Source organism: Bactrocera latifrons, unplaced genomic scaffold, assembly GCF_001853355.1.
Source record: "Bactrocera latifrons isolate USDA-ARS-PBARC rearing strain unplaced genomic scaffold, ASM185335v1 scaffold_12, whole genome shotgun sequence".
NCBI classification, from domain to species: domain Eukaryota; kingdom Metazoa; phylum Arthropoda; class Insecta; order Diptera; family Tephritidae; genus Bactrocera; species Bactrocera latifrons.
The window spans coordinates 994395-1021735 of NW_017534630.1; the positions used below are offsets into that span (position 1 = coordinate 994395).

General features: G+C 37.2%; 3 protein-coding genes across 3 annotated transcripts in view; 2 read left to right on the forward strand and 1 right to left on the reverse strand.

Moving 5' to 3' along the window:
* The window catches only part of LOC108978284 (protein Wnt-5), a 154770-nt gene that overhangs the window by 75054 nt on the left and 52375 nt on the right, over positions 1-27341 (reverse strand). Inside the window, exon 2 of the mRNA XM_018948473.1 lies at positions 17674-19348. Coding sequence (XP_018804018.1) covers positions 17674-19348 — 1675 coding nt within the window. The remainder of the gene's footprint in view (positions 1-17673; positions 19349-27341) is intronic.
* Positions 16086-16634, forward strand: LOC108978289. The gene is made up of 2 exons (XM_018948477.1): positions 16086-16328; positions 16435-16634. Exons 1-2 carry the CDS (start codon positions 16155-16157, stop codon positions 16609-16611), a joined length of 351 nt encoding a protein of 116 aa, XP_018804022.1. The 5' UTR covers positions 16086-16154; the 3' UTR covers positions 16612-16634.
* Positions 23558-25122, forward strand: LOC108978285 (probable salivary secreted peptide). Its single transcript, XM_018948474.1, has 2 exons — positions 23558-24411; positions 24820-25122. Exons 1-2 carry the CDS (start codon positions 24211-24213, stop codon positions 25000-25002), a joined length of 384 nt encoding a protein of 127 aa, XP_018804019.1. The 5' UTR covers positions 23558-24210; the 3' UTR covers positions 25003-25122.

Here is a 27341-nt window from a genome sequence, read left to right on the forward strand (position 1 = left end):
TTCTGATTTTTAATGCGAAATTAATACATTTTATAGCTTCGGTGGCAATAAAAAATTGTAATCGCATTTTATCAAAGAAGTGTGACGCTATTATTGTTAAATACTATGTTGTTTAAACTTAATGGAAATATTGTTGTTCGATTAGAGGAAAGTTAACCAAAACTTCGGAATATATTTTTTTGAAGAACTTAAACTTTCGTCTACATATCGGAGGCACGATTTGTTATTGAAAATAATGGTTTATCAGACCAAATATAGTTTTTAGTTCCAAATTCCGGAAGGCATGTTTAATTACTTCAGCCTATATTTCACAATAAATATTGGGATTTCTATGTATTCTTTAGGAACTATATTCGCGCTGTTATTTTTTTAAATACAATTAGAATTTTTGTATATAAAAGTTACGTGTCAGGTTGTTTGTCCGCGATCGACTCCTAAACTTCTAAACCGATTTTAGCAAAATTTAGCACACTGTGTCGAGTTCGAACCAACTTAGAAAAAGGGATAATAAATATAATTCAAAAATAAAAAATGCAGTGAAAGTTCGATTAAATGGACGCTCTATTAAGCGGACAATTCTATTAACTGGACAAAAGGCTAATAATCAGACATTGAAAAAGCAGCCTTAAATTCGTTATTTTTTCAATGAAATTTATTTGTATGAACTCTATCACAATCCCTTGGATTCTTATACCGGCAAAAACTATAAAATGTATACTACAGCTACGCGTGGAAACCTCCGATACTAATTAATACAATCTAACATTTTCAATTCTTCTGGCAGCGTGTGGATTTCATCCCAAAAGAACTACGCTAAACTGGACACCATGAATGAATCAAGGTAGTCAAGTCTGGGCCATACGGCGGGCACACCTTCGCAACCAATTTATATTAAACTAATGCAAATATAAAGAAATCTCATCTTAGAGATGAGAAACACGATTGGCTCCAAAATCACAAAATTTTTTCATAAACATCGTAGCATTAACGTTTGTGAAACAAGGCTTTCCGACCACCAGGATGTCATGAAACGTATTATTACTGGCTATGAGGCTTGGATCTATATCGTGGCAAAGGTGAGCCGTAGCCGAAAAAATCACGTCAAAGCAGGTCCAATATCAAGGTAATATTGTCAGTTTTCTTCGATTATCGAGGTGTGGCACTCCCAATTCCTTCCGACCGGACAAGCTGTCAACAAGGAATACTATTTGAGTATTATGCATAGCGAAGTTATTCGTTAAGAGAGGCCGAAATAATAGGCCGACTACTCTTGGGTTTTACACCACGATAATACACCGTCGAATACTGCAATGATCCTTCGTGAGTTTTTCGCTAAATTTTCAACCAATAGCGTGACGCAATCAACGTATTCGCCTGATTTAGCCCCGTGTGGCTGCCTATTCAGCAAAATCAAACGACTTCTCCAGGGAAACCGTTTTGAGTCAATTGAAGACTTCGCTACGCGCATTGAAAGCCTTCACCTTCCGGTGTGTGTATTGTGGCCATGGGGGTTACTTTGAGGAAGACCACATAGATTTTGAAGATTATGTGCAAAGTGATACTATTTTTGGCTCATGGTAGTATTTCTTCAAATACATTTGCAAGCTTTAAGAAGCTTCTGTGAAACACCCTTACTTAGTTATTGATCCTTCTGGAGCACCTCAAAGCATCCTGGGTCTCTAATGCTAAGTTAAATACGACATTTATTACAAAGTCTGTGCTTAAGATATCATCTCAATGAGAAGTATCAGTGGAATCTTTAGTTTTCTATTTATTAAAAAAAAAAAAAACATATCAGCTTCAGACAAAGAAATTACTCGGTATGAAAAATCTCAAATCAAAAGTTTCCGAGTTCTAATATATTAACTCATATTTTATGACAAGCATGCGCTTGCTTCCAAACTAACTCCCAACCCACCCCATTTACGGCACATGGTCACTGTAATTGGATATGCAAACGCATTCAGTCGAGAAAACAGTTATTTTTCTTCTCTTCGAATATGTTAAAATCAACAGGGTGCCACGGTGCCGCTCGTACTGAACATAACTCAAGCGCAAGTGTATTTTCAAGTATTTAATAATGCAGGCAACAAATCACAAGACATAAATAACAAAAAAAAACACCCACACACTACGCTTGCTCACAACATACACAAATGCGCCTACGTGTGGCAAGGAGAGCATTCCGGGGTGAGTGCACCGATGGTGTGCGGCGTTGAATCAAGGACAATCATTGTGGTGGAAACATGTCAGGCGGTGAATCTCATATGCAAATATCTATTAGCCAATCAATCATTTACAGTAGCTGTTGCAACAAAAAAAAAAAAACAGCCAACTACACCAACAGACAGCACAGGCAGATAAGCAGCGGCGGTAATGGCAAAAAATGTAATCACAGCAAAGTGCAACCAAAGCGAAGTGTACACGCATTAACATAAAATAACAAAATCTGCAAGTGACACATTGCAATGAACGGGCAACCCTGCACCCACGACACGCTTGCGGCACGGACATAAATTTAGTAGCGACCGAGAAATCGAGGGCTGAAAATGTTGCACATATGTATGTATACTTACCTATGAAAGTGTGATAATGCGCTTAGTAGGTGTATGTGAGTTGAGACTTTGGTGGCAGCGATTTCCAGCTGCCCGTGCTGCTTGGAGAAGGTGTCTTTAGTCCGTTATTGCGGCGGCTACAGTCAAGCCGCAAAAGCAAGTCAAGCATGCAGTACCTGGAGAGCAGCAACAAAAACGTTCATTGGCCGCAGTGTTTTATTGCCATACACATATATGGGGCTAATTATATATGCATAGAGTTGCTGAGACCCCCCCCCACAGAGTAACGCAAAATGTTGCATGGCAGCGCTAACATATTGCAAGCATGTCGATGGATACCGCAGTGCCAGAATGCGATTGCATGTATGCATATAGGCTGCCGCATGTGTGATTGATGTAGGCAGCGGGCAGCATAAACACGTTCCACCGCAAACAGCGCCAACTGACGTTAACTTCCTTTTCACCTCGCGCCACACTTCAAATCACTCATTCATTCATTCACTTGGCTGCTCAATTAGTCCATCACCAAATTCAACGCAGTGTACCCGCATGTGCCGACGGCGGCGCAGTGTCGTTGCATATGCGACTATCAGCGGCGCAAGGATTTAATGCAACAGTCAGCACATGTGTCTGTGTGTATGTGTCTACGTGCGTTCGTGGAAGGCGCAGTGCGCATGCAACAAATCCATCATTCGCGCCTCAATGATCGTAAATAGCTGCCCCAAACGGTGGTGTCGTGTATGAGTCGTTGTCTGCCGTCAGATTGTTAGACCCTGCTTTTGGTGGCCACACCGACAACCAAACCGCGCTCTGCAATCACATTGTTGTTGTTGCATAATTTGCCTTTATTCACTTTGATGCGAGCTATCAAAAATGAAATTTCACCGCCACCGCAAACAACGCACTTATAACATATACAGACAGCACCACACAGGAATGTCAGGCAGCCACCATTAATAGCCGCAGCGACATGCACGCATTTTGCCAAATGAAAATCGCCACAACTTGCTTTGTACAAACTGTGTGCACGGAATTATGATTCATAACAATGAAATGATGAGTGGCTGCCGTCATTGCGCTGCAGGCAGCGGCGGCAACGGTACAACTAAGCATATTAGTAGCCTTCTCCTGGCACCCGGCAACTGACGCAGCACTCGGCTTATGGTCGGTACAATTCTTCAATTCAATTGAATTAATTTCGCGATGCCAAGCGCGTGATGAATGACCGACTGTGCCCCTCAGCTATGGGGGCGGCTGATAAAAGTTCGATGAAATGGAAAATTAATAGAAGTGAAAAACGGCGAAAATTTTCTAGTGACTTCAAATGGCAACAAATGTTCAAGTAATAGAAATTAGAAATTCAGCTAAAATTCGCTATGTAGCAGTGATTTTCAAACGAGGGTTATGAAGATGGACGTGGTGGCACAAAAAAAAAATCTTTAAAGAAACGATATCTTGGATGAACTTTTGCAATGAATTTCCTCAACAGCTGCATTTCCACTTTTACAAAAGAATATAAAACGGTATTTACTCTTTGAGACGGCAGTTTAAGGCGGCCAATGCTTTAGTGGTTCTATCTGAAAATTTTGTTCGGAGTTTGCATCGTTCCCTTCGAGAATAATATAACCCAATTTTTTCTAAGAGAAGCGGCGGTAATGACAAAGTTGATTTTGATGGGTAGGTTTGTAAGACATCTATATTCTACAATGGTCGGATATCGGTGGCTTCGACATATGAGCAGCTTCTATATAGATGAAAAAAACAAACTAAGCAAAACTTCAGAACCATTTCTCACATATAGAGACACTATTTCGCGTATATATAGACAGATTGACATATGACCATAACCAAACTGACTCAGTTCGTTGACCTGATCTAAGGCAATTCCTTCTGGGTTTTAAAAACATTGTAATAAACTTACTATACCGTGTTCAGAATATAAAAAAAAAAATAAATTCTTCACCACTATATATGTATCTAGTATATCCGTTCTCTTAATATGCGGCAAATATTTTTCCTGTACTTTACTCATGGTGTGACCCCTAGTTGTTCTCAAGCCAAGTTACTTTTAAGAACCAGAAATTAAAAAAAAAAAAAATTTATGTTGGATCAACTTTTGCTTTCACGCTAACTTTTGTCAATCCACCCACAACTACCTTGTACATTTGCAATATTGTTGGTGAATTCGCAACTGCGCACGAGCGCAGGCATTGTCCGTTGTCTCTTAATACCCCAAGGCAATAGGTGCACTGCATTCACGATTGATAGTTATTTGTGCATACAATTACATACTCATGCATACACGTACTCAATGGCAAGTTCATATGGCGCCTAATATGCAATGGCTTTTACGCATACAGTCCGTCCTAGTGAAGGTGCTCGGCAGTCATTGCATTGTTTGCGGGAGATTTATTTGTGCTTTGTTTGCCGCTCATATTTGGTGTGCGGTAGCTGCCATCTGTTTGGCATACAAATGCCGATTTTTGCATAAACATGTTTGTACATCACAGTGTTGTTGTTTGGACATTTGTTCAATTACCCATGTGCGTTTTATGGCTTTATGATTTTCGAAAGTGGAAATCGGTAGACACGTACCCAGTAACTGGACTATTTCTTTTTAAGCTTTTGCATTTAAATTGACTTGCAATGCTTTGGCAGCTAATGAATATGGAAATATTTCATACATGAGATGCAAGGCACTGTTCTAATAGGAATATGGCAATAGAGATTAATATTTAAATTATGGGGTTTTAAATACTTCTACTGGTGCTGAAACGTGATATGTTKAATTTTTTCTATAAACTTCTAGGTGTATTAGCATAAATTTGCTTAGGCAGTTTTCAGGTCAGAAATAACATTTATGAATTTATCTGAATTTTAATAATTTTACACTCACGCCAACTTCTCCTCTAAATTAGGGAGTTCAGTGGATTTCCTTTGTTTCGTAGATGGCTGCTGGGAGTTAGAAAAGTAGATCTGCTTAATTGTCTCTTTTGAATAATGTCATACCAAAATCTATATATTTGATCTATGATTAAATTCAAAAATTGTTTTCATAAAAGTAAAATGCTTGAAAATATTTTGAAACTGATAAAGCATAATCTTGTCTAACTCCAAGAGGAAACCTAGTGACGGTTGCCCAGAGCATACTAAAATTGAATGGCAGTGAAATCATGACACCAGGTAATGGTAAACCCGATTAGTGAGATGGGGGCCGATGGATTGGCGGCCGAGCTATTCAAACACGGCAGCGCAGAACTTATAAAGAGCATCGGCTTCTTTGTACAATATGGTCGGACGAAAACGTGCCCAAAGTGGAAGCCCACGCCAACTACCGTGGCAGAAGCCTCCTCAACATCGCGTATAAAGTTTTAAAGCTCACCGTCAACAAACTGATTGCACCTTATCAGTTTGGCTTGGAAAAGATCCGTGAAAACGGGGGTTGACACACACCACCTGTTTGTTAATTTTAAAGCTGCTTTTAAGATCACGATAAAGAGCTGCATTTATGCCGCGATGTCTGAATTTGGTATCCTCGCAAAACTAATACGGCTGTGTTAACTGACGCTGAGCAATACCAAAAGGTCCAATAGGATCGGAAAGGATCTATGCAAGCCGTTCGATACCAAACAGGGCGACTCCCTATCGTGCGACTTCTTCGAAAGCCTCGAAATTCAACGCAAAAAACTGTTATTAACAGATGCTTCCTCGGACTGAGTAGACAATGGAGAGTAAAGTCCTCTCTCGTGGAACAAAAACCAAACTCTATAAGTCCCGTCATGATATATGGTGCAGAGGCATGGACGATGTTAATGTTTGATGAATCAAAGTTACGAGTTTTCGAGAGAAAGATTCTACGGAAGACTTATGGTCCTTAACGCGTTGACCACGACGACATTGACATAGTTCAGCGAATTAAGAGACAGCGGCTACGCTGTCATGTCGTCTGTATGGATAAAAACACTCCAACTATGAAAGTATTCGACGAAATATCCGCCGGGGAAGAGAAGGAAGAGGAAGACCTCCACTCCATTGGAGAGACTCCCGCGCTGTTGTTATTTTATTTTAATTAACTGAAAAGAAGCGAAAGGAGCATAAAATATGAATGTATAAAAAATGCTGAAAACAATTATATTTTCACATTGAATTGAGGGTACGTGAACATTTAATTGAAATAGAAAATACCCCCACTCACACTGACTTCTAACAAAATTGAAATGATAAATTTTAACTTAGCTATAACCATGTAAGCGCTTTCTACGCCAGTAAAGAAGAATAAGAAAGGATTCGAAATTCTTATTTTAAGATACGAACATCGGAAACCAAGCAACAGGTCCTTCGTCACATTGCTTCCAATCTTCATAATATTTTGAATAGTCTCAATTAGAGATTTCGACTTTAAAGAACCCTAAGTATTCTTACAAAAATATTTCAAGCTGGGGTGTTGCAAGAAAGTAAGACTATTATCAAATCTGTAGTTAATATAGGCTAAGCGCTTTTACATAAATTTTTCTATTTTCATTTCTATTTTTCTATTTTCAAAAGAAGATTAGTCATCACACGATACTTAAGGCCCATTATTATACTTCATTAATTGCATTTGTCGGAGAGCACAAAAAAAAAAAAACTTTTTTCAAACAAATAAAAATTAAACACATGAAAAATCAGAGATAAACTAACTAGGCACCTTTGACTTCGGCTATCTTAAATAAATGCATTCATCCCTTTAAAAATTCCAAAACTGTTGGCCGTGCGAGTCGTATCTTATAATTTATTGCCATCAAAAGTAAAATAAAAAGTGAAGTATAACTCAGATTCAGTCACACTCACACCAAGAACCCTACTATGTATATATTGCCCGCAGCATGCTTTGGCTAATTGCTTTTGAAAATACTCAAATTATCATAAATGGACCACGAGCGGTTGAACTAATTTCCATTTTAATTGTAATATAGTACAAAATTACACTCAACTTATGCAAATGCAATTTGAATAATGAATTCTTACAATGTAAAAAAAAAATAGCATGTAAAGAAATTCACGTTTTCACAAAGTAAAACCAAAAAGTATGAAAAAAACAAATTGGAAAAGGAAAATATTAATTAAGGGAAGATGCCACTTGCAGGTGTAAATCTTTTATCATCACAGCCATCAGGCTGGCTACATTAGAACTCTTAGCTAATGGTGACTAATTTAATGGCAGAAATCACGGAGAGAACAAAGAACAATTTACACTTGCTGGAACGCGTAAATATGTTTACTAGGGTAGTTGTGAATATTATTTTAAAGATTATATTTAGTTTTATGCTTTGGGTTGGAATCAAAAGGTGGTAGTAAAGGATTTGACGGGCGTCAAAAATCGTGTAAGCTTAAGAACATTTAAAAATATAGTAATTTTTTTCCGGATGCCTTTCTACGCTCTTTCATAGCGTGATAGCTGTCAAACCAGCTATCAAAGTTCATATTGTCGACTTTTGTGTTAAGAAAAACGCTACAAAATTTTAAATATTTTCGTTCAAAAAATATTATTTTCGAAGACCTTGTATATAGTTATATTTTAACCGTCAAATTATCTTCAGTGATGTATTTTTTTTTTTTTACTTTTCTCTCTCTCTCTCTCTCTAGAATGGCTTTAACGCTATCAACAACAGGTATTTGTGCGCTAAGCCATAAATGGTCTCGTTGTTAATGAGACAAAAACAGCTATGTTGGGAATAATTGGAAGTATAGGATGCTTCAAGACGTACGCGATATCTTCTCAACATTTCGATCCGCCCTAAAGGATACTTCGTCTTATACGCCATTGAAATATGTAATTCATTTTACCTTGTCCTCGTAATTAGGTGATTTGCATTCATACGCCCGTGCGGCAAATGGCAAACGAGTAAGCGGTGTGCCACAAATAAATGCGGCACAATGTCAAGCCATACAAAAAAAGTAGAAATAAGAACCTAAAAAAAATATTTAAGGGCGTTAAAAGCGGACAGCGGAGATGCTTGGAGCAAATATTTAATTGAAAAAGCAAGTCAAAGGCAAAGAAAATGAAATTGCGAGATGAGAATTACAAAGCGCTGAAGAAGCGCACATACACACACACACACATAGAAAGCAAATGCGTTAACTCGCCTCACTGGGCAATTGGATACACCAACACCAACTAATTGGCTGGGGGTCAGGTACAACTAGCACTACACGCTGCAACAGACAAGTGTCGTGCGTGCGACGTGGCAAGGCAACGTGACAGCCGGCAGTCACTATTAGAGCAAAAAATTTATGGAAAAACTCTGAAATCTCTACTATGAATATTAAATACCCCACTTTGTGGTTAATTGCAAGGAAAAAACGGCGTGTAAGAAAGTGCAAATGCAACGAAAGTGGAGTAGATGCAGCCGAAAGTCAGCGCAAAGATAACGTTGATGATCTCGACTAAGCGCACACGAACGCACTGCGGGGAAAATAATCGCAAAAAAGTTATTGCGAACAAATAGAAAAGGGAGGAAACTGAAATTGAAATGCTCATAGCCAAGTTTTGTGGTCAACGATGTTAGCATAATTTATGCGCTGGCGGATATCATTGCCACAGAGACGCTGCAGAGCCACAAATAAACAAACAAACAAACATTCGTTCTGGCTGAATGAAAGCCACCAAGTCTGTCAGTCAGAGTCGGTCAAATAGCCAACCGAACAGTTAGTTAGTTAGTTCGTTAGTGAGCGTGTTGGTGCACAGCCGTCAGCGATGGACTGAATGACGCGAGGGAAAACAAATTACAACGTGCAAATACTAAGGGAGCGCAGCGACAGCAGCAGTGCAGGATAAACAAGTAAGTTAAGCTTTGTATGTGTGGCTGAAGTATAGCAAATGACCGTATAGCGCAACAACAAAAACAATAAAAAAGCAACCGAACAAAATGCAAATGGGACGTAAATTGCTGCTGCAACATAACCTAAATGGCGTCATTTAAAAAATTCTCGGAACGCAATGAAAGCAGGAAGGAAAGGTGCAGCAATGCACAAAAAAAACCACAAACAATAGCAAAAACAAAAACAAAACCCTTTGAATAAACATGAAAATCGCAATAAAAAATGCCAAGCGAAAGAAAAATGTGAAAGTGGTAAAGAAAAGTGCAAATATAAACAAGAGCAGCGGAAGGGAATGATATGAAAAGCTCTGAAAATAAATAGAATGTAATAAAGTGGAACGTTGGGAAAAAATTAAGTAACAGCAATTAAAAGTGTGTTGACGAAGTATGGAAAATTGTGAAGTGAAAACAACTATTCATAAAGCGAAATTTCGTAATTTGCGAAAGTCAACGGAAAATACATTAAAGTTTATAAAATTGCAACAGCTGATGCTTTTTCTTACTTTGAAACCTCTTTCCGACAAATTGGCTACATATTCAGGGGCGCTAGTCGTTTTTTGAGACAGAAATCTTGTACTCTAATACCAAGATTTGACCTATGAACCGGCTTTCAAAGGTTTTGGAACAATTGTTTGTGGTCCCACATGGCCTGGGATAGCTTTCAGTTCCACATGCATACTTAAAACATAAAAGCGGTTTCAGCGGTCTCAAATTATCCCATGACAGAAGGGTCTAAGTGACCAATCAAAGCCTGCAATTCTGCTACATTCCCCAAATTATGCCTTATGCAACAAACGCCCCAAACTGGTGAGTGTTATACTGATGAAATATGTTTGTTCGAATTTCTTTGAAACTTACTTTTCAAGGAAAATAGGTCTTTTTATGGTACAGGATTTGTCCGGAACTGAGTCGTTTAAAAAAAAATTTATTGAACCAATCGTTAAAATTCTTTAAAAACATTCAAAATATCCTCCTTCTGCTTCGATACAGCGCTCTCAGCGCGATTTGCAAGCATTTTGAGGCCTCGTGGAGAAGTTCTGCAGAATAGCCTTGATTGTTGAGATGCATGCTGCTTGGAGGCAAGGAAAACAAAAAAATAAACGGGAGATGTGGCCCTCTGGTCTGTAGGGCGCCTTCGGAAGCGTTGGGATGCCGGCCTTGGATAGGTAGCTGTTCACAAGGAAGTCGGTGTGAGCCGGTACCTTCTCGTAGTGCAACTTCCAATCGGCTGCGATATCTTGTCAGACCCGATTGACCCTTCGTTTGAGGCTCTTGAGGACTACCACGTAAAATTCATGGTGACAATGCATTTGATGTCAAAAAAGACATTGAGCATTGTTTTCACTTTGGATTTGCTCATTCTTCCGGTCTTCATTAGCGACCTCTTCCCGGCCCTCCAAAAAGGCGTGGAGCCACCGAAACTCAGAATCACGTCGTGCGAAAATATTTGTCCTGACTCTCCAAGTTCTCGGGGACATCAGTTGTCCTTGTCCATCAGCCGCTCGTTCGTTAGTTCTACCGAATCCAGTTGGTGCGGTCCTATTACTTTCCGAACAAACACTTTATATGAATTATTTGCTGGGATAAGTTAGAGTTCCTAAACTTACCAAAATAAAATGAGTCAATATATTATATTTTCTAGCAGAAATGCCATTATTTTTTCCAATTTGTCGGCATTATCTGAATAGATGATCCCACAGTTGCCTTCAATCCCTTTTCTTACTAAAATTCTGGATTTCTTAGACTTCCGAGACTACCACTGTGACATCTCAGATTATTCTGTAGAATTAACTCAACAACTTTCAATATTTAATTAGGTTAAGTATAGTTTTACAAATCCACTTCTTCTTTATTTTTGTTAATCTCTTTGGGGTAATTTTTTCCCTACGTATACCGAGATTACGTTATTATTATTGTTTTTAATTCTTCAGCAATTCATTTATAAACACTTAGAAAAATAATATTCAGATTTTCAAGCTTATATATGCTTTGGTTGTGTGACAATGCTGCTGGGATTCATACCTTATTCTGTAAATCTTTTTCTACTTCCTCTGAATGAAAGATGTGAATTCGCGCTTTATGAGTTTCTAACTTTAATAGAACACATACCTCTAATATATGACTGACTTGTTAACAATTGCATAAACATAATAAATGCTTTGAAAATTCTTATCTTTACATCTTACTCTCAAAGAAAAAATCTCTTTTAACACACAACCCACAGCTTACAGCGAATTGAAAAGTCCAATGGTAGGCAAGGTTCATACGAGCGGAGGTCCAAGATGCGCCTCAGCTCTCACACAAAAGTTAAACACTGCTCAGACATATGTGGTTTTTGACTTGCTGCTTCGTGGTTGATTATTTTGCGCGACCTACATGCGTAAAACGGAACTGAGCTGCATTGAAATGCTCGTGCAATTTCAGATAAGATCGCTGCCAGATATGCCAGCGCCTGTGTATGCAAGTGTGCATGTTAATCTCACGAGCAATTCAAGCAGCACAATTATGTTTGCATGAAAAGCGTGAGTCTCATGTGGCATGTGCAGTAAGCATTGAAGGACACTGAGGAAAGCAAAAATTCTAGAAAAAAATCTAGAAATTTTCAAGTCTCATGTGTGTATGTGTAACGAGTTGAAAAATAAACAAGAACAAACAAAATGCAAAACATAATGCAACAAATATCAGTTAGAAGAGAAGATTGTGAAAGTACACAAAAGAATAACATAATCTACATATGAACGTTGGAATGGTCGTTGATGGGTGCTGCCAAAAGTAGAGCAAGCGCATGCGCCACGAAGTAGGCAATACGAAAAGGAAGTAAACTTGAATAGAATATCATATGTATACTTCGCTATGTGTACATGATAAACGTATACTTAATTAAGTATTTACTAGTATAGAGTTGTGCATACTTTCGGGACCCTCAAGTCACATACCGGAAATAGCGGTATTTTTCAGGACATCAAAAGATAGAAACTGTTGTTATTTTACTAAAGCAAGCAAGTCCCGAATTCGTAAGTAATATTTTCGGGATTATTTTTTCGGGTTCCCTAAAATGTACTTAGTATTCACAATTTCGGATATGTAGTCTACGTGTGCATCCATATACCTATTTATACGCTTATTCGTGGTAGGGGGTGGTTAAGTATTAAGTATTTCAAAACTGTATTATCGGAAGTTTAAAATAGCGTACCAGAAACATTAAGACTTTCATTGGGATTTTCCAGTTAAATAGTGCCTTTTGGGGTTTCTTTTAATACATTCGTTTCAATACAAGCCCCGAAATTTCGAAAGTACAAAAAATATTTTCGGGACTCGTATTTCGGGATCCCGAAAATGCACTTAATATTCATAATTTCGCATATGTGTGTAAAATATATATATATTTTTTTACATAAGCAGCAAGCCAACATTTTAAATATTGCTTAAACCGTAATTTCGGGACCCTCAGATCAGATCAGTGAAATAAAGATTTTGCATTGGGATTTTCAGGACATGTAGTTTCATTTCTGTTATTATTAATATATCATAGCAATCGTATCGGTAGAAGTACCAAAATATCGAGGTCCCGAAATCGTAAATGGTACTTTCAGGATTCATATTTCGGGACCCCCAAAGCAAAAGGCTGCGTTGCAGCTGCGACTATTGCAACATTATCACGTGGCGTAGCGAAAAAGTGAAAATGCATGCCACTGCGGCACACAAAGCACATATGATGAATAAACAAATTTACACGGTCCTGTCTGCACACATTCACGCTCATAATGTTGGCATGTATGCATGTGCCTGTGCCTGGTTGTAGCATCAAAAGCGGATATCCTTTCTACAGCCGTCATTGAAATGCTTCCGCTGCTATGCTTCATCTCGCCTCACTTCACCCATACATGCAACCACTAGCACTTCTGCTTCATTTCCGCCGCAAACGCCGCATACGAACTTTTGTAGTTTTTCCTGCACCGCAACACCTACAAACATATGCACACACACACACACCATCAAACACAAAACCACCCACCCGCCAGGTCGCCTTCACTATGCTTCCTTTGTTTGCATTTTTATGTTGTTTGCCACATATTTTATTTGAGGCGTGTTGCAGCTGTGCACACTCGTCCATTCGTTGTGGCGCAACTATCACGCCGCAGCGTTGGCTTTCATACATAGATATGTTTGTGTTGTTGCGGGTTTTTCTCTTTACTTTCTGGTGCAGTGAATTATGAAAATACGCTTGTGCAAAGCGAAGACTAAACTGTAGCTCAGCTCCTTCTTGCATGAATTCAAAAATTTCCTTGCACACATACACACACACACACACACAATGGCATGCCACGCTTTGTTTTCTTTGTTTAGCTGCAAGTAAAAGTAAATCTGTGCACTTTCCTGCCACCATTTTACGCTCGAACCACGCTTGCTACCTCGCGCTGCAGCTAGCTGTACATCCGCAAACTTGCGCCTCATACCCACATTGTTTATGTTGGTTTATAAAATATCCACTTTGACGGTTTTTAATGTAATAAAACTAAAAGTAATTTCATTTTTTGAAATAATTTTGTTTTTCTTCACTGGCGTCTTCCTTTGCCCCATAGCATTCCTACAAGTGCGGTTGTTTGTGTGCTCGCATGTATGTAGAAAACTTTAGTTTATATGTGTTGGCTTCTTGTGCTTTTTCGGTTGGTCGCCTAACGGCATTCAGGTTGTAGGTTGCAGAATGTTTTTCTGATAAATTTTCGGTTTGCTTTATGCATTCTGCTAGCTGGTTGGCTGCCTGACTGCTTAGCTGCTGCATTTGTTGGCCGCAGGTGCCCGAATCGGCGGAGCTGCCGCAGCAGCTGCTTCTTTCTATTCATATGAAAATACTGCGCTTTCTTTAATGGCTTGTAACCTTAACCTGTCTGGCGGCTTTGTGTGCCTTTTGGCTCGCTTTGCTTTTGCTGTTGGCGTTTTTTGCTTTTTATTCTTCACATTTTTCGTGCATTTGTCGGTGTGCTTATTTCATTTCTCTTCGGCTTTTGGGTATTATAAAGTTGAATCTAAATTAAATTTCGGAATTTTTCAGTTAACTGCAATTGGCCAGAAAAGCTTTTAAGCTTGAATAGTGATATAAATTCTCAATGAGAGATTATTATACCGTTTCTTTCTTCTACTCTTAGTAGCTTCGGTAGCGACTTAGTGTCGTAATATAGCAAGATTGCTCTGAGGCAATTGAAATATATGTCAATTTGTCTCGGAAGAGAAGAGGTGATTCTTTGTACAGTTTGATTTCATTCTTTCACATACATTCGAACGAGGCATGAAAGCTAGAACTCGCTGGAACATAGGAGCGGTGATTGCGAGGAAAGTTGGTGGAGAAGTAAACTATCGGCAATTTTCTTTCAGATCCAGTTTTAAGCTTCCCGACCGTCCTCCAAGTGGAGCTGGATCATAAAGGCAACAAAACTAATGAAAGTATGTCTAAGCATCGAGTTATATCATAAATAGACTGGTTAGGGTGCCTGGCCAGAGCATTATTGCAGGAGATTGTAAAGCTACTCAATAGTAGCGAAATGGGAACGAGTGGGAGCTAATTTGGCTTTCTTTAACACACTATTGAACTGTTGGGTCTCAGACCAAATAAAAATTCGCTGCTCGCCTGAATACATTTCAGGAGGATCAAGGAACTGTTCGCTCTCAGCAAAGTTTACCTTTCGGTGGTTGTATCGCTTCTGACTGGACACTGAATGATCGAGATTCATGAAATAGCATTGGATGTATTTCTGGCATCCCCCCATTTTTGGCACAATCTCAATACATCCTCCTCGAAATAGAAATAACATACGTAAGCAGATTTGTGATAGGTTCAGGGAGTTTTTTCCGATGTCTGACATCCAACTAAAGGTGTTTTATCGTTTGGAATTACGATGAGTTGTTTATAATAGTCAAAGTGTAATCTCTTCTGGAATGCTGAGGGTCATTTCAACTTTATTAACCTATCCTAAGGTGCACTTCTTCTTACAACACTATATCTACTCAGCTCAAATCTGACTCTACCCATATAAATTCTTCGAAAGGGGAAAAATTCTATGAATTGGATAATGACTACCTATAAAAAGCATAAAAAATTTGTGCTGAAAAATGTAAGTCATTACTTTAATTTTTTTTTTCAAAAAACTGTTTCAATAAACGCTCGCAATTCAACTGAAACCCAAAAAAGTATAAAGAGACAATTCAAACACAAGAAGGTAATTTCAGGCACTTTTCAAGGGATTTAACAATTTTAACCTATAGTTTCTGTTAGTTTTCCTCACAATTTTGCCTTAGGTATGAACGATTTCGGAGAATGGCAGGAATGTCAAAAATAAGTCGTAATTTCATCAAATTGGCAAGTTTTATCTACACTTAAAATAACTAAAGAGGCAAATAGATAAGTCCAGCATTTGCAATGTAAATCCGTGTAAATTTCTCCCAGCACTTCAAAGGGGTGATATGATGAAAGTACTTCTTAGTTCACTGTCCACAGCCGTCAAATCAATAATAAATTTTAAAATTTAATTTTTTTTTCGAATTGCTACATTTCATTAGAAAATCTAATAACAGCACTGATAAGTAATATAATTCTTAGAAATATTACGTATGATAAGGAATAATTATCAAAGCTTACAAACATATATAAAGCAAAGAAATTTCGATCAAAATCAACAGTAGCCAATGTCTTTCATGCAATTAGCTGAAATCAAATAGCAAAGTTAAAAAACTATTAATAAAAATGAAAGTTATTGTGCAAGTTTGCGTGCTCTTGGCCTTGGGGACAGTCGCTTATTCCGCAAGCTCAACTTGGGGTGTGCACAATGTCACCGATAGCGTAATTATCAACAAAAGAGTAACCTATCCAGCAATGCGAAATGCTGTGCAGACATTCTACTTCGATATTCCAGAGTCGGTAAGTTACATAAGAAACAGGACTCTGTGATGCTTTTATTGTCATTCCAATTCGATTTTTGAAATGGCCCATGTTAGATTAATTAATAAATACTTTTTATTTGCAGTATCAGAGCAACAATAAATTGATTAGCGCCATTTACTTGCAAGACCAATTTCAGAACAGTTCAGGTCCCACTAATACTTTGGTGTATGGTGGACCCGGTTGGACTTACGCTTCTATACAAATGAGAACTCAAATCGGTCTTGGTATAAATGTAACATATGTTGTTTATGGCAAATAAATCAATAAATAAATATAATAAAATCATTTTCGTTCAAATTGGTTTAGATGGGATCGAATCGTGACCGATAGCATAATCGTGGTCGGTTAATAAAATTTTAAATACTCCCAACAAGTTGCTATAAAGTATAGTAGTTATACTAATCCAAATATATAGGTTTTTATAAACAATACTAGCGCATCCGGCCACTCGTTGCTGTGGTATAGATTTTATACTATTATTCATATAATAAACTATTCAATACAGTGAAAATTCTATTTACGAATAAAGGCGAAAACGATTTTGCAGTTTGAGAATCCAACGGATTGTACCTGAGGATTAATTTTGAATAGGTTTATACACATAAGTTTCATTGGAAAAAATAACGAGTTCAAGGCTGCTTTCTCAATGTCTGTCGAGTCCGCATAATAGGTTGTACTTAACAAACATAAAAAAATTTTGGACCGGCCAGTGTGAATTGTTAATGGAGATGTCCGCTTAATACAGCTATCACTGTACCATATTTTCTATTTATGGATTATTTTTACTATCCTATCATCTAAGTGGACTGGAATGCACAGTGTGCATAATTTTGCTAAAATCGTTTCAGCAGTTTAGGAGTCCATCGCGGATAAACAACGTGATACTTCCGTAATTTTTATACATAAAGATTATTAGGATGATGCGTTGAGTTTATGCCGGGTAACTGTCGATGCACTTGTCTGACCCGTTGTCTGTCAATCTGAAAAAGCAATAGCTTCAATATAAGTAAGATTTTTTAATGGAATGTAGTATACGTTTTCCTAGCTCCTTGGCTAGTATTTCAGATTGGCGATAAATCATAAATACCTCAAGCTATATTAGCGAAACGTGATTGACCTTAGTAATTATATGACCTATAGTTTGTAGTTACACCCCAAATAGGCTTGTAGTAATTTCGTCGAATAAATAATATTGAATTCTTTTGCATAAAATATTTATTAAACATTTATGCCAATAACAACCCGACCAAGATTATGCTGCAGTTTTATCTGTACAAATTGCGAGAGTATAAATTGTCAGGCTTTGTGAATAAACATTTACCTGTATAGCCGCTCTCGCACCGCGACTTATTGCCGGCATAACACTCGTATGCAGTACGCACTGTTTTTTTTGGCCATAAGTCATGCCGTCAACTTGATAACAGTTATCTGGATTCAAATCGATTGGTTCTGAATAGGCCGGTAATGTTGGACTTGGTGTACTACCATTTATCGCTGGCATGCTTGATTGGTCGGCAGCAATATCGCGTGCGCCTGTTATCAAGGTATCCCGCTCAAAATAGCTCGTACTGTATTTAGCAGCGAATTTATCATTATTACCGGCCCGACGGCCTTGCTGACCGCCACCTATATTGCGGCGTTTATGATGCGAACGTTTGGAACGTGATAGCTCTTGCAATTCACCTTCGTCGACATGAATGGTTGGTAACGTCGTCGTTTCCGCACTTTCGTTGTAGTGTATCTTGAAGGAATCAGGTATTTCAATGGAGACGGCAAAACGTTTCGTATTATTCAGGGTCTGTACGTAGGGCTCATAGTGCGGTCTTAAATATTCACGCTGTTCGCGTAGCAATTGTTCGCGATGACGCTGCCGCTGTTGCTCTTCGCGTTTACGCTGACGTATGCATTTTGGCGAATCTGGATTGCGTATGCACAATGGCTTTTTGGTAGGTCGTCGGGGTGTTGTACTGGTCATAGGTGTTGTTGTTTCCGGTGTGGTCGGTGTAGTGACAGCAACAGTTTGTGGCATACCCGAAGCAGTCTTATTGGCATTGCGATTTCGCGCATCACCACCACTAGTATCATTCTTGATTGTTTGATCATTCAACAGTAAGACTTGTGGTACAATAGTGATCTTGTCACGCGCATTCATGCCCGCTTGTGAGAGAAACACAGACATGCCGCCGTCGTCTTCATCATCATTATGATAATAGCCACCAAAAGGTTGGCCGCCAGGCAATTTCGCACCGCTTGGGAAGCCCGATTTACGTGTAGGTGGTGTGACGGGCGCTGAGTACTGAAAGATCGAGCGAAAGGGACGCGCGGTTGTTGTTGTTGTCGCTAAAACTGGTGTTTGGCGATCTTTCTGCAGACTTGGAAACACAACGAATTTCGATTGGAAATTACTATCGTGTTTCGTGAGATTCTGTAAGAATAAAATATGCTTCTTCAGATCATCAATATTCGAAGCGAACTCCGGTGTGGCCGTTGTTGTGGGCCGTCTTGTAGTCGTCGTCGTTGTTGTGGCACGTGTTGTGGTGCCTACCAGGCGTTGTGTGGCCATAAGTGTACGCGGATCTGGTGAGGCGTTCTTTAGCGCCATCGGCACTATGAACTTTCGATCTTCATCTGTTAAACTTGTGGGCAAACCATTCTCGTCGGTATCCTCATCAAGTAAAATAATTTGTTTTTGATCCATTTCTTCTTGTATGGGATGGCGTCGTCGTTGCGCCATAACAATACCACCACCGCCATAATGTGTATTACTACTCGTGCTCGCTGCGGTATTCGGTATTTTTTTGGTTAAATCGGCCTTGACGAAACCCGTCGCTGAGTCACGCAAATCGACGGGCTTTATGAATGTGCCCAATTTACGTAAACCCTCTTGATGCATGAGCGCCTGCTCATCTTTGGTTATATTGAGAGGAACACTGCTATTGGCCAGCACCTCTACTTCGTTGCTGAATTCGATGAACGGTGATTTCACGCCGAGACAACTGGAGAAGAGATGAATAAAAGTGGGATATGAATTAATAAAGAAACGGAAAATCTGAGTATGGAGATATTAAATTTTGAGAGAAGTGGAATTTTAATAAAATTAATAATTAATTTCAGCACTTGAAAATATTTTAAGAAATAATTCTTTACTTTTATATAAATCAATTAAAATAAAAAATCTCTTAAAAGTTGGATATCGAATTTAAGCAGAAGTCTTTTAAAGATGTGGAAAATAATATTAAAGTCTAAGGTCCATTTCAGCGAACTATTTTGAAATTTTCCTGGTGTAAGACCTCAAGCATTATGCTGTGGGGAAAAGTCAGTCTAAACTTTAATATAACAAGTAAGGAAGAGCTAAGTTCGGGTGCCACCGAACATTTTATACTCTCGCATGGCAAAGTGATAATCGAGATTTCAGGCGTGGTTGTGAACCGATTTCACCCATATTTGGTACGTATCATCAGGGTGTTAAGAAAATATTATATACCGAATTTCATTGAAATCGGTTGAGTAATTCCTGAGATATTGTTTTTGGTCCATAAGTGGCCGACGCCACGCCCATTTTCAATTTTTAAAATAAACCTGGATGCAGCTTCCTTCTGACATTTCTTCCGTAAAATTTAGTGTTTCTGACGTTTTATGTTAGTCGGTTAACGCACTTTTAGTGATTTTCAACATAACCTTTGTATGGGAGGTGGGCGTGGTTATTGTCCGACTTMTTCCATTTTTGAACTGTATATGGAAATACCTAAAAGAAACGACTCTATACAGTTTGGTTGACATAGCTATAGTAGTTTTCGAGATATGTAGGGGCAGGGGCCACGCCCACTTTTCCAAAAAATTACGTCCAACTATGCCCCTCCCTAGTGCAATCCTTTGTGCCAAATTTCATTTTAATATCTTTATTTACGGCTTAGTTGTGACATTTTATAGGTTTTCGGTTTCCGCCATTTTGTGGGCGTGGCAGTGGGCCGATTTTGCCCATCTTCGAACTTAACCTTCTTATTGAGTCAAGAAATACGTGTACCAAGTTTCATAATGATATCTCAATTTTTACTCAAGTTACAGCTTGCACGAACGGACGGACAGACGGACAGACGGACGGACGGACAGACAGACATCCGGATTTCAACTCTACTCGTCACCCTGATCACTTTGGTATAYATAACCCTATATCTGACTCTTTTAGTTTTAGGACTTACAAACAACCGTTATGTGAACAAAACTATAATACTCTCTTTAGCAACTTTGTTGCGAGAGTATAAAAACATTTTGTAGAAATTTTCATCATGACTAGGCGAACCCAGATGATTTCTTATGCATACATTGCCCAAATGGAATTTTTCATTACTATATATTATACATATAAGACGTGTCTTTATCTAATAAACATACATATATGAACCAGCAATTGTAAATGCATACGTAAGACACTATTCTTTCGCCGTTAAAAAAGTTGTTCAAATAAAAAGCACTGCTTACGACTCATATAATACCACGACCTCTGTCACCAAAGCCAACCCAAAATGCTGTGAAAAATTGACATCTAAAATGCAGTGACAGGGCCAATAGTCGAACAAGTAAACGACAGTCAATTCATGCACTCTTACATATTTACATATGTATGCACGAATATGCGCCGATTATGAACCGAACAATCAATTGGCAAAGCGACCAGCGGGAAAAAAGCTGGCAGACCCGTTGGCAGACACAACGAAGCACAAAACTCATGTCAAAGACTTATGTAGACAAATGTTTTCAAATGTGTAAATGTCATTTTTCAAATGTCAAGTGAAACAAATCGTATCGGAATATTAAAAAAATGTATGTATGTATGTAATATAAAGAAAGAGAAAGACAAACATGCATACGATATATAAGTATAGGTAGATATGTACGCGAGTGAATGCAGAAAAAGTTATCACATACAATTTGACAACTAAACCAAGCGGAAATTTCAAGAACGCTTTTGTTGTTGTTGCATTTGTGAATGACCAAAATTCGTAGCAGACGATGACAATCGACTTGGCAAAGATCTCTGTTGGTGAGTACGCAGCACTTCGTAGACACTAGATTTGATTTGTTACAGATGAGAAAGCAATAAAAGCAATAACAATAACAAAGTGCCGCTTATCATTTGTGAGCGGTAAATAAATTGCTCACTTATCGAAAGATTACAAACGAACCGATATTGATGGCATAATAGAGTGACTATTTGCTGTGGTGTGGTGAATATGGAACTATGTTTAAGCGCTATTATACCCCAATTAGTAAAATTTAGCAAGCGAATGTCGATGCATTGTGATTGCTTGAAGCAGTTAAGGTCTTGCTAGTTGTTTTGAAAATTTTGTTTGTCAGAATTTATAATTTTAGTGCTATTAAATAAGCGTTAATCCAAGAGTTTTATCGAAATGTTTAAAATAATATTATAGTTTCGGAAAGATAATACGCTTGATATTATAATAAGTGATCTAACAATTCTCTCTTTTACCAGAAACAGTTTGGTTATTAGTGCGAATACTGATAAGAAATTGTAGGAGAATTTTATTTAAAAAGGAAATCTCTTCTGGCTTTCATCGAAAAGGTAATAGTAAAAAAGTTCTCTCAATATTGAATTTTCGAACCACTAACGCCCACTTTAGTCATTTAATCCTGTCACTTTTACCTTGTTTCAGTTACTTATCATATTTTTTAAAAGATGCTTAGAGTAGTTTCTCCCTTTTTTCTGGTATTTCAATCGATTTTATCCGAAGTTGTAAGCCCTTGGGCATCGAATAATGGATTTTTTATGCCACAATACTGACAATTAGAAACCAATTTTCTTTATTATCTTGATCTGAAACAATCATTTAATATCTCCCAACAAATTGGAGGGTGATTTTTGTCCATTTCATCTCCTCCAAAGTAATCCCCTCCCGCTAAACTACACTTTTGCTAACAAATTTTCCAGTCGTCATATCACTTGGAAAAATCCTCGTGATGGACATCAGAGTCTTCTTCGATTCAGCTATTATATCCTCAATTGACGTAACATGGAAGTAATCAGTAAACAGTGCATTATCGCACTAAATTAAATTTAGACATAGTAAAAAGCAGTGAATTAAGTTTTATAGCTTCATAAAACGACGCGTATCTCAAATAGTAATGAATATTTAGGTATTAAATTTAGCAAAGATGTCACTAACAGTACTACCAATTTACGGAAAAATTTTCCGATTTGAAAAACACTCGAAGTGTAAAATTTCACCTTTCAATTTGATCGCAGTAGTATACTATTTTAATATTTATCTTAATGTGAAGTACTTGTGTTATCTTAAATATTAAATTGTCATACGTGTTACTTCCGACTAATGCAATTGATTGTAATCCAAACTAAAAGGTCTAAGTACATATATACATCCTATACATCCTTTTTACTGTACTATGCTTATAAGATGCTTAGACATAATTTCTTCGCCTAGCAACTTTTTAGTCATTTCAATACCCTCTGTCAATAAATGATCTGTTAGGTATTTTTGCATCTCAAATGATTTATTATTTCTCTTTACTTCTGAATCATCCTTAAAATTAAACCTTATCGACTAGTTCAAAGCAATAAGTACAGTCAATTAATATTTTCTATGAAAGGAAGCATGAAGGAAGAAACACTTTCCTACAGGGATACGAAAATTTGTATACTCATGCGTGTACGCCGATAGTCGTGTGATTAATTTTTTCATATTCACTTTTCACTTCAATTTGCTCTCTCTTGTGGCGCTATCAGCATAAGTTCGATTAGAGTTAATGAATTTTTATAAATTTCTTTCAAATTGTCGTAGACTTTAATAGTTTTTTTTTTCAATTTTAGACCGCTTATTTTCATGTGTACATCTAAGTAGATTTGTAAAGCTTTGTTGTTCATGATTCTGCTTTATGTAAATTAATTACTGCTGCTCGTGGGGCAAAAGAAATGTCTCTTGTATGAGAAATTAAATTAATGTTTGACATTATGGTTTCCTGTGATAGGCGTGGCGCCAGTAAATGTGGTTTGAACTGCATGCACATGTGTGCGCGTGTGTACATGCGTGCGTTTTAAGTGTGCGTTGATAACAGATGCGTTGGCGCTGCGTTGCAAGTGGACAGATTTATCAATGTTAAACTTGAATTTATGGCCACACACAAGGCGTATTAGGTGACAACACAGTCATTAGAAGCATGCTGGCAATGGCTGGTGGGTTAAAGTTCGTGAGGCAAAAATGATAAATGTGTCTTAGTGTGACAATTAAATTTTTAAAATGAAATCGTTAATTGACGCATAAAATAATTTAAAGAAATAGAAATAAAAAGTAAAATAGTTTTCAATAAACGTGCCATATCACCCTTCACCCTTTTTTGGAGAGGCTGCTATAATTAGCTTTGATTGTGGGCACTCTCCACATATAAACAAATGTACATAAATATTAAATATTTTCTTTTATACTGTTATAAAGCGTTTGCAACAATAAAATCAAGCGCTAATTGAAATTCATTCTCAAACAAATTGTGAGCGTTTAATTTATATGTGAATGTTTTCAGCACTCAACACTTATGTATCAATTCTCGCGCCTAACTCTGGAATTCGCAGAGTCTCTTAAAAATAATTCACACACAATGCTGCTTCTAGTGTGATTTTTTAGTATTATTTGCGCATCCAAGTTTCGCTTAATTTGTTTTGATAAGCTTTGCGAATTCGACTTTGAAGCAGCTCAAAGTTGGCACTGCAAATTATATTTGATTTAGTATCGCTCTAAGCTTGAAAGAGGCAACTAAACCGGTTTTATATATTTTTTCTGTGTTTGAATTTCCCAAATTTGTCAATTAAATACGCTTAACTGAGAAAAATATGTGTAAAATTTTGCTTTTGCTTTGCATTTCGATGGGTTTGAACGAGAATATGTTCGTTGAGCCGGCAACAATACCTGAGAGCCATAATGAAGTTTGGGGTGCACGTAGCTCAGGTGACGTACTCATTAAGCGTGAAATAGTGAAAGAGACTTTTAAACCGTTGCGCGTGGTGTCGAGTGACTATGAATTCAGACAAAAGGTAGGTTAATGCATATACAATTAGTGGTTTATTTATAGCTAAATTCGTTTGTTGTTTTAACCAATTTTCTGTCTTCACTCTATTTCTGCTATTCACATCCATTTGGTTTTCTTAAAATTGTTATTTGATAAAAATACAAATAAAATAAAATATTTGCAATTTCCATAAATGTTTCAAGTGTTTAGTTACTTCTGTTTCTGTTTATCAATGAGATTCTGTTTTCACATACAAATGTTTCTACTTCGTATGTGTTAATTGAAATCTATGTATTTTATTCAAACTAGTTTGAAAAATTATATTTCCTTAATTTCTGTTTCTGTTCATTTTCTGTTTCAACTTTTCTAGTTTCTGTTTCTGTTTTGATTTAAATTAAAAAATTTTTACTAAATATGTCTTTATCTTTTTTAGGCTGATAGTATTGTCCATCCCCGTACGATTACCCAAATTGTGGTCACAGACATCTATACTGATGGCGATGGTGGCTATGCATCATTGAAAAGCGGTGGACCAGGAATGGATTTTGCAGTTATACATTTAAAAAGCCAGCGTGGTCATGGTTATCACTTTACTCTTGATTTCTATGGACAGTGAACGAAATTTCGATTATGTAATAAAAAAATATGTATTTTACAATAGTTTTGAGATGACTTTTAATAGAACATCTACATATTAAAACTGTTGGGACGAGATTAATTTTATAATATTAAATAAGAAATCAAAATATATATTTGCGTTGATATAGCGCACGAAATTGATAAAAATATATGAATGAAACATTATTTTATTGTAAAAGTTTTAATAATCTTAAATGCGTATATCGTGACACTATCATTAGTGCATGTTTATGAGTTTAATGGTTTTCTTTGCATCACTTCTCTTGTCACATATTCCACTTAACAAAAGTGGTTAACTTTCTTTGGTTCTAACAGTTGTAAGCACCTAACAGTAATATAAATAGCTGACAAATTAGAAGTCTGGAGAGAAGGCATTCTTCATCATACGAAATATAGGAGCTGTCGTCTTTACTTATTCGTGGAAGTCAATATTCACTAACGGGGTGTCTCTAAAAGTTATCAAATCCTCTTCGTCTTATGAAATAATCGCTTTTCCAGAAATTGATGTACAAACTCTTTTGTCTCATCAAATCGTCAAGGAAGCGGAGGCACTACCTTATTTTAATATTGACCAGAAAGTGATCAACAATCTCTTTTGTCTTTCCGTCAATATTTTGTCTTGATAAGGTCATTATAGTGATCTACAAACTCTGTTGTCCTGAAAGAGCTTTACAATATCCGTTTTCATTTCGTCGAAGGTGCGAAATGAATACCCCATTTTGATATCGTTTAGAAAGTGATCTACCAACTCTATTGTCCCTTTGTCTATAAGCCGAAAACAATGTTCCATCTGGATTATGTCATAAAATTGATGTAAAAACTATTTGGTCTCTTCGAAGCAGATGCCTATATGAAATTGTTGATATTGTCCTAAAAGTGATATATGATCTCTATTGTGCCTTCATCGACGAAAAAAACATCTCTGAAACTAGATCAAGTATAATCAGATGAGACATTAAATAATTATGACCGACCATGTAAGCTGTATTATGTATACAGACCTTTTGTATGTTTCAGGAAGATTTATAGCCTGTCTAACAACACGATAACAGAAGGATCTTACTAAACTTGGAATCCAAACTTTTGTAGAAGAATATCATAGATTTATTTCTTTGACTATGTGGTAATACTATTGCATATTCTTGAGAACATAGTTAGTTTTTGAACTACAATTGTCACATAAAGCTGACTAAATACTAAAAGCATCACGAGTTCGAAAGCAACACATACCAATCAGAAGATAAGATACTCGTACGAAAGAAATAACTAATATATATTTTTCCAAACGCTGTTATGCAACATTTCAATGTCTCGCCTTGTGCAACAAAACCCCAAATAGTTACACTTTTTCGCAACATCCACGCTGTAGCGAGATAGTAGATGTGGTAAGATGGTGTAATAAACGATAAATGGGTTATTGGGTCATATTGCCAACAGTCATAAATATCTAACAAAAGTTCTAGAAATGCTTACAACCATAAGTATCAGGAACGAACTTTTTTGGTATAAAATGTGCAGCATTTAGTGGCAAATGACACAGTTGACAGGTAAAGGCAAAAAGAGCAACATCAACAAATCGCTGGTGTTTTAGTGCAATTAGTAAGGTGCGGGCGACGTAATTTTAAATAACACGAATTAATTTTGAATTTTTTTTACTTTTGAAGTATTTCGCTTTTACAAAATGAAAGCAGTTTTTGCTTTTTTAATATTTTCGGCCTCCATATTCACCTATACGAATGCCGTTGACCAAGTGCTTGGTGTAATTACGCCAACTGATTCAATACTGGCATTGACTACAGTGCAAAGACGCTTTCGTTTGGGCCAAGTGGTGACGGCTACCTATACATTTACGGTAAGCATTAAAATTTGATTTAAATGGCACAATTTTTCTTCCAAAATGTGAATATTATACCATAAACAGAGTATATTAAGATTTATACGCAAAAGGAATCGCCAGGGACCTCACTAAGTGTATATATAAATGGTCAGCGTGACGAGCTAAGACGATTTGGTTATGAAGAACTGTGTGTCCGTCTGATCTTCCGTATAAATGTTTACGATCTCGTTCCTCATTTTTTGAGATATCGAATTGAAATTTTGCACTCGATATTGCACCACTATAGCTTATGACTAAATTGTTTGTAAGGACAGCCTTTAATTGTACGGAATCTTTTGTATTTGTAGAGGGTACTGTAGGTTTGGTGCAACCGAAATTAACGTTTTTTATGGTTTAAGCTATAAATTTGATTTTTTACCGTTAGTTTTGTGTAAGGCAGAATTTTATTTTAATTTTAATTTCATAAGTTTAATTATATT

Coding starts and splice junctions, on each gene's coding strand:
- LOC108978285 (XM_018948474.1), top strand. CDS start 24,211: ATGTGTAAAATTTTGCTTTTGCTTTGCATTTCGATGGGTTTGAACGAG. Junction 24,412..24,819: donor ACTATGAATTCAGACAAAAG/GTAGGTTAATGC, acceptor TATCTTTTTTAG/GCTGATAGTATTGTCCATCC.
- LOC108978289 (XM_018948477.1), top strand. CDS start 16,155: ATGAAAGTTATTGTGCAAGTTTGCGTGCTCTTGGCCTTGGGGACAGTC. Junction 16,329..16,434: donor ACTTCGATATTCCAGAGTCG/GTAAGTTACATA, acceptor TTTTATTTGCAG/TATCAGAGCAACAATAAATT.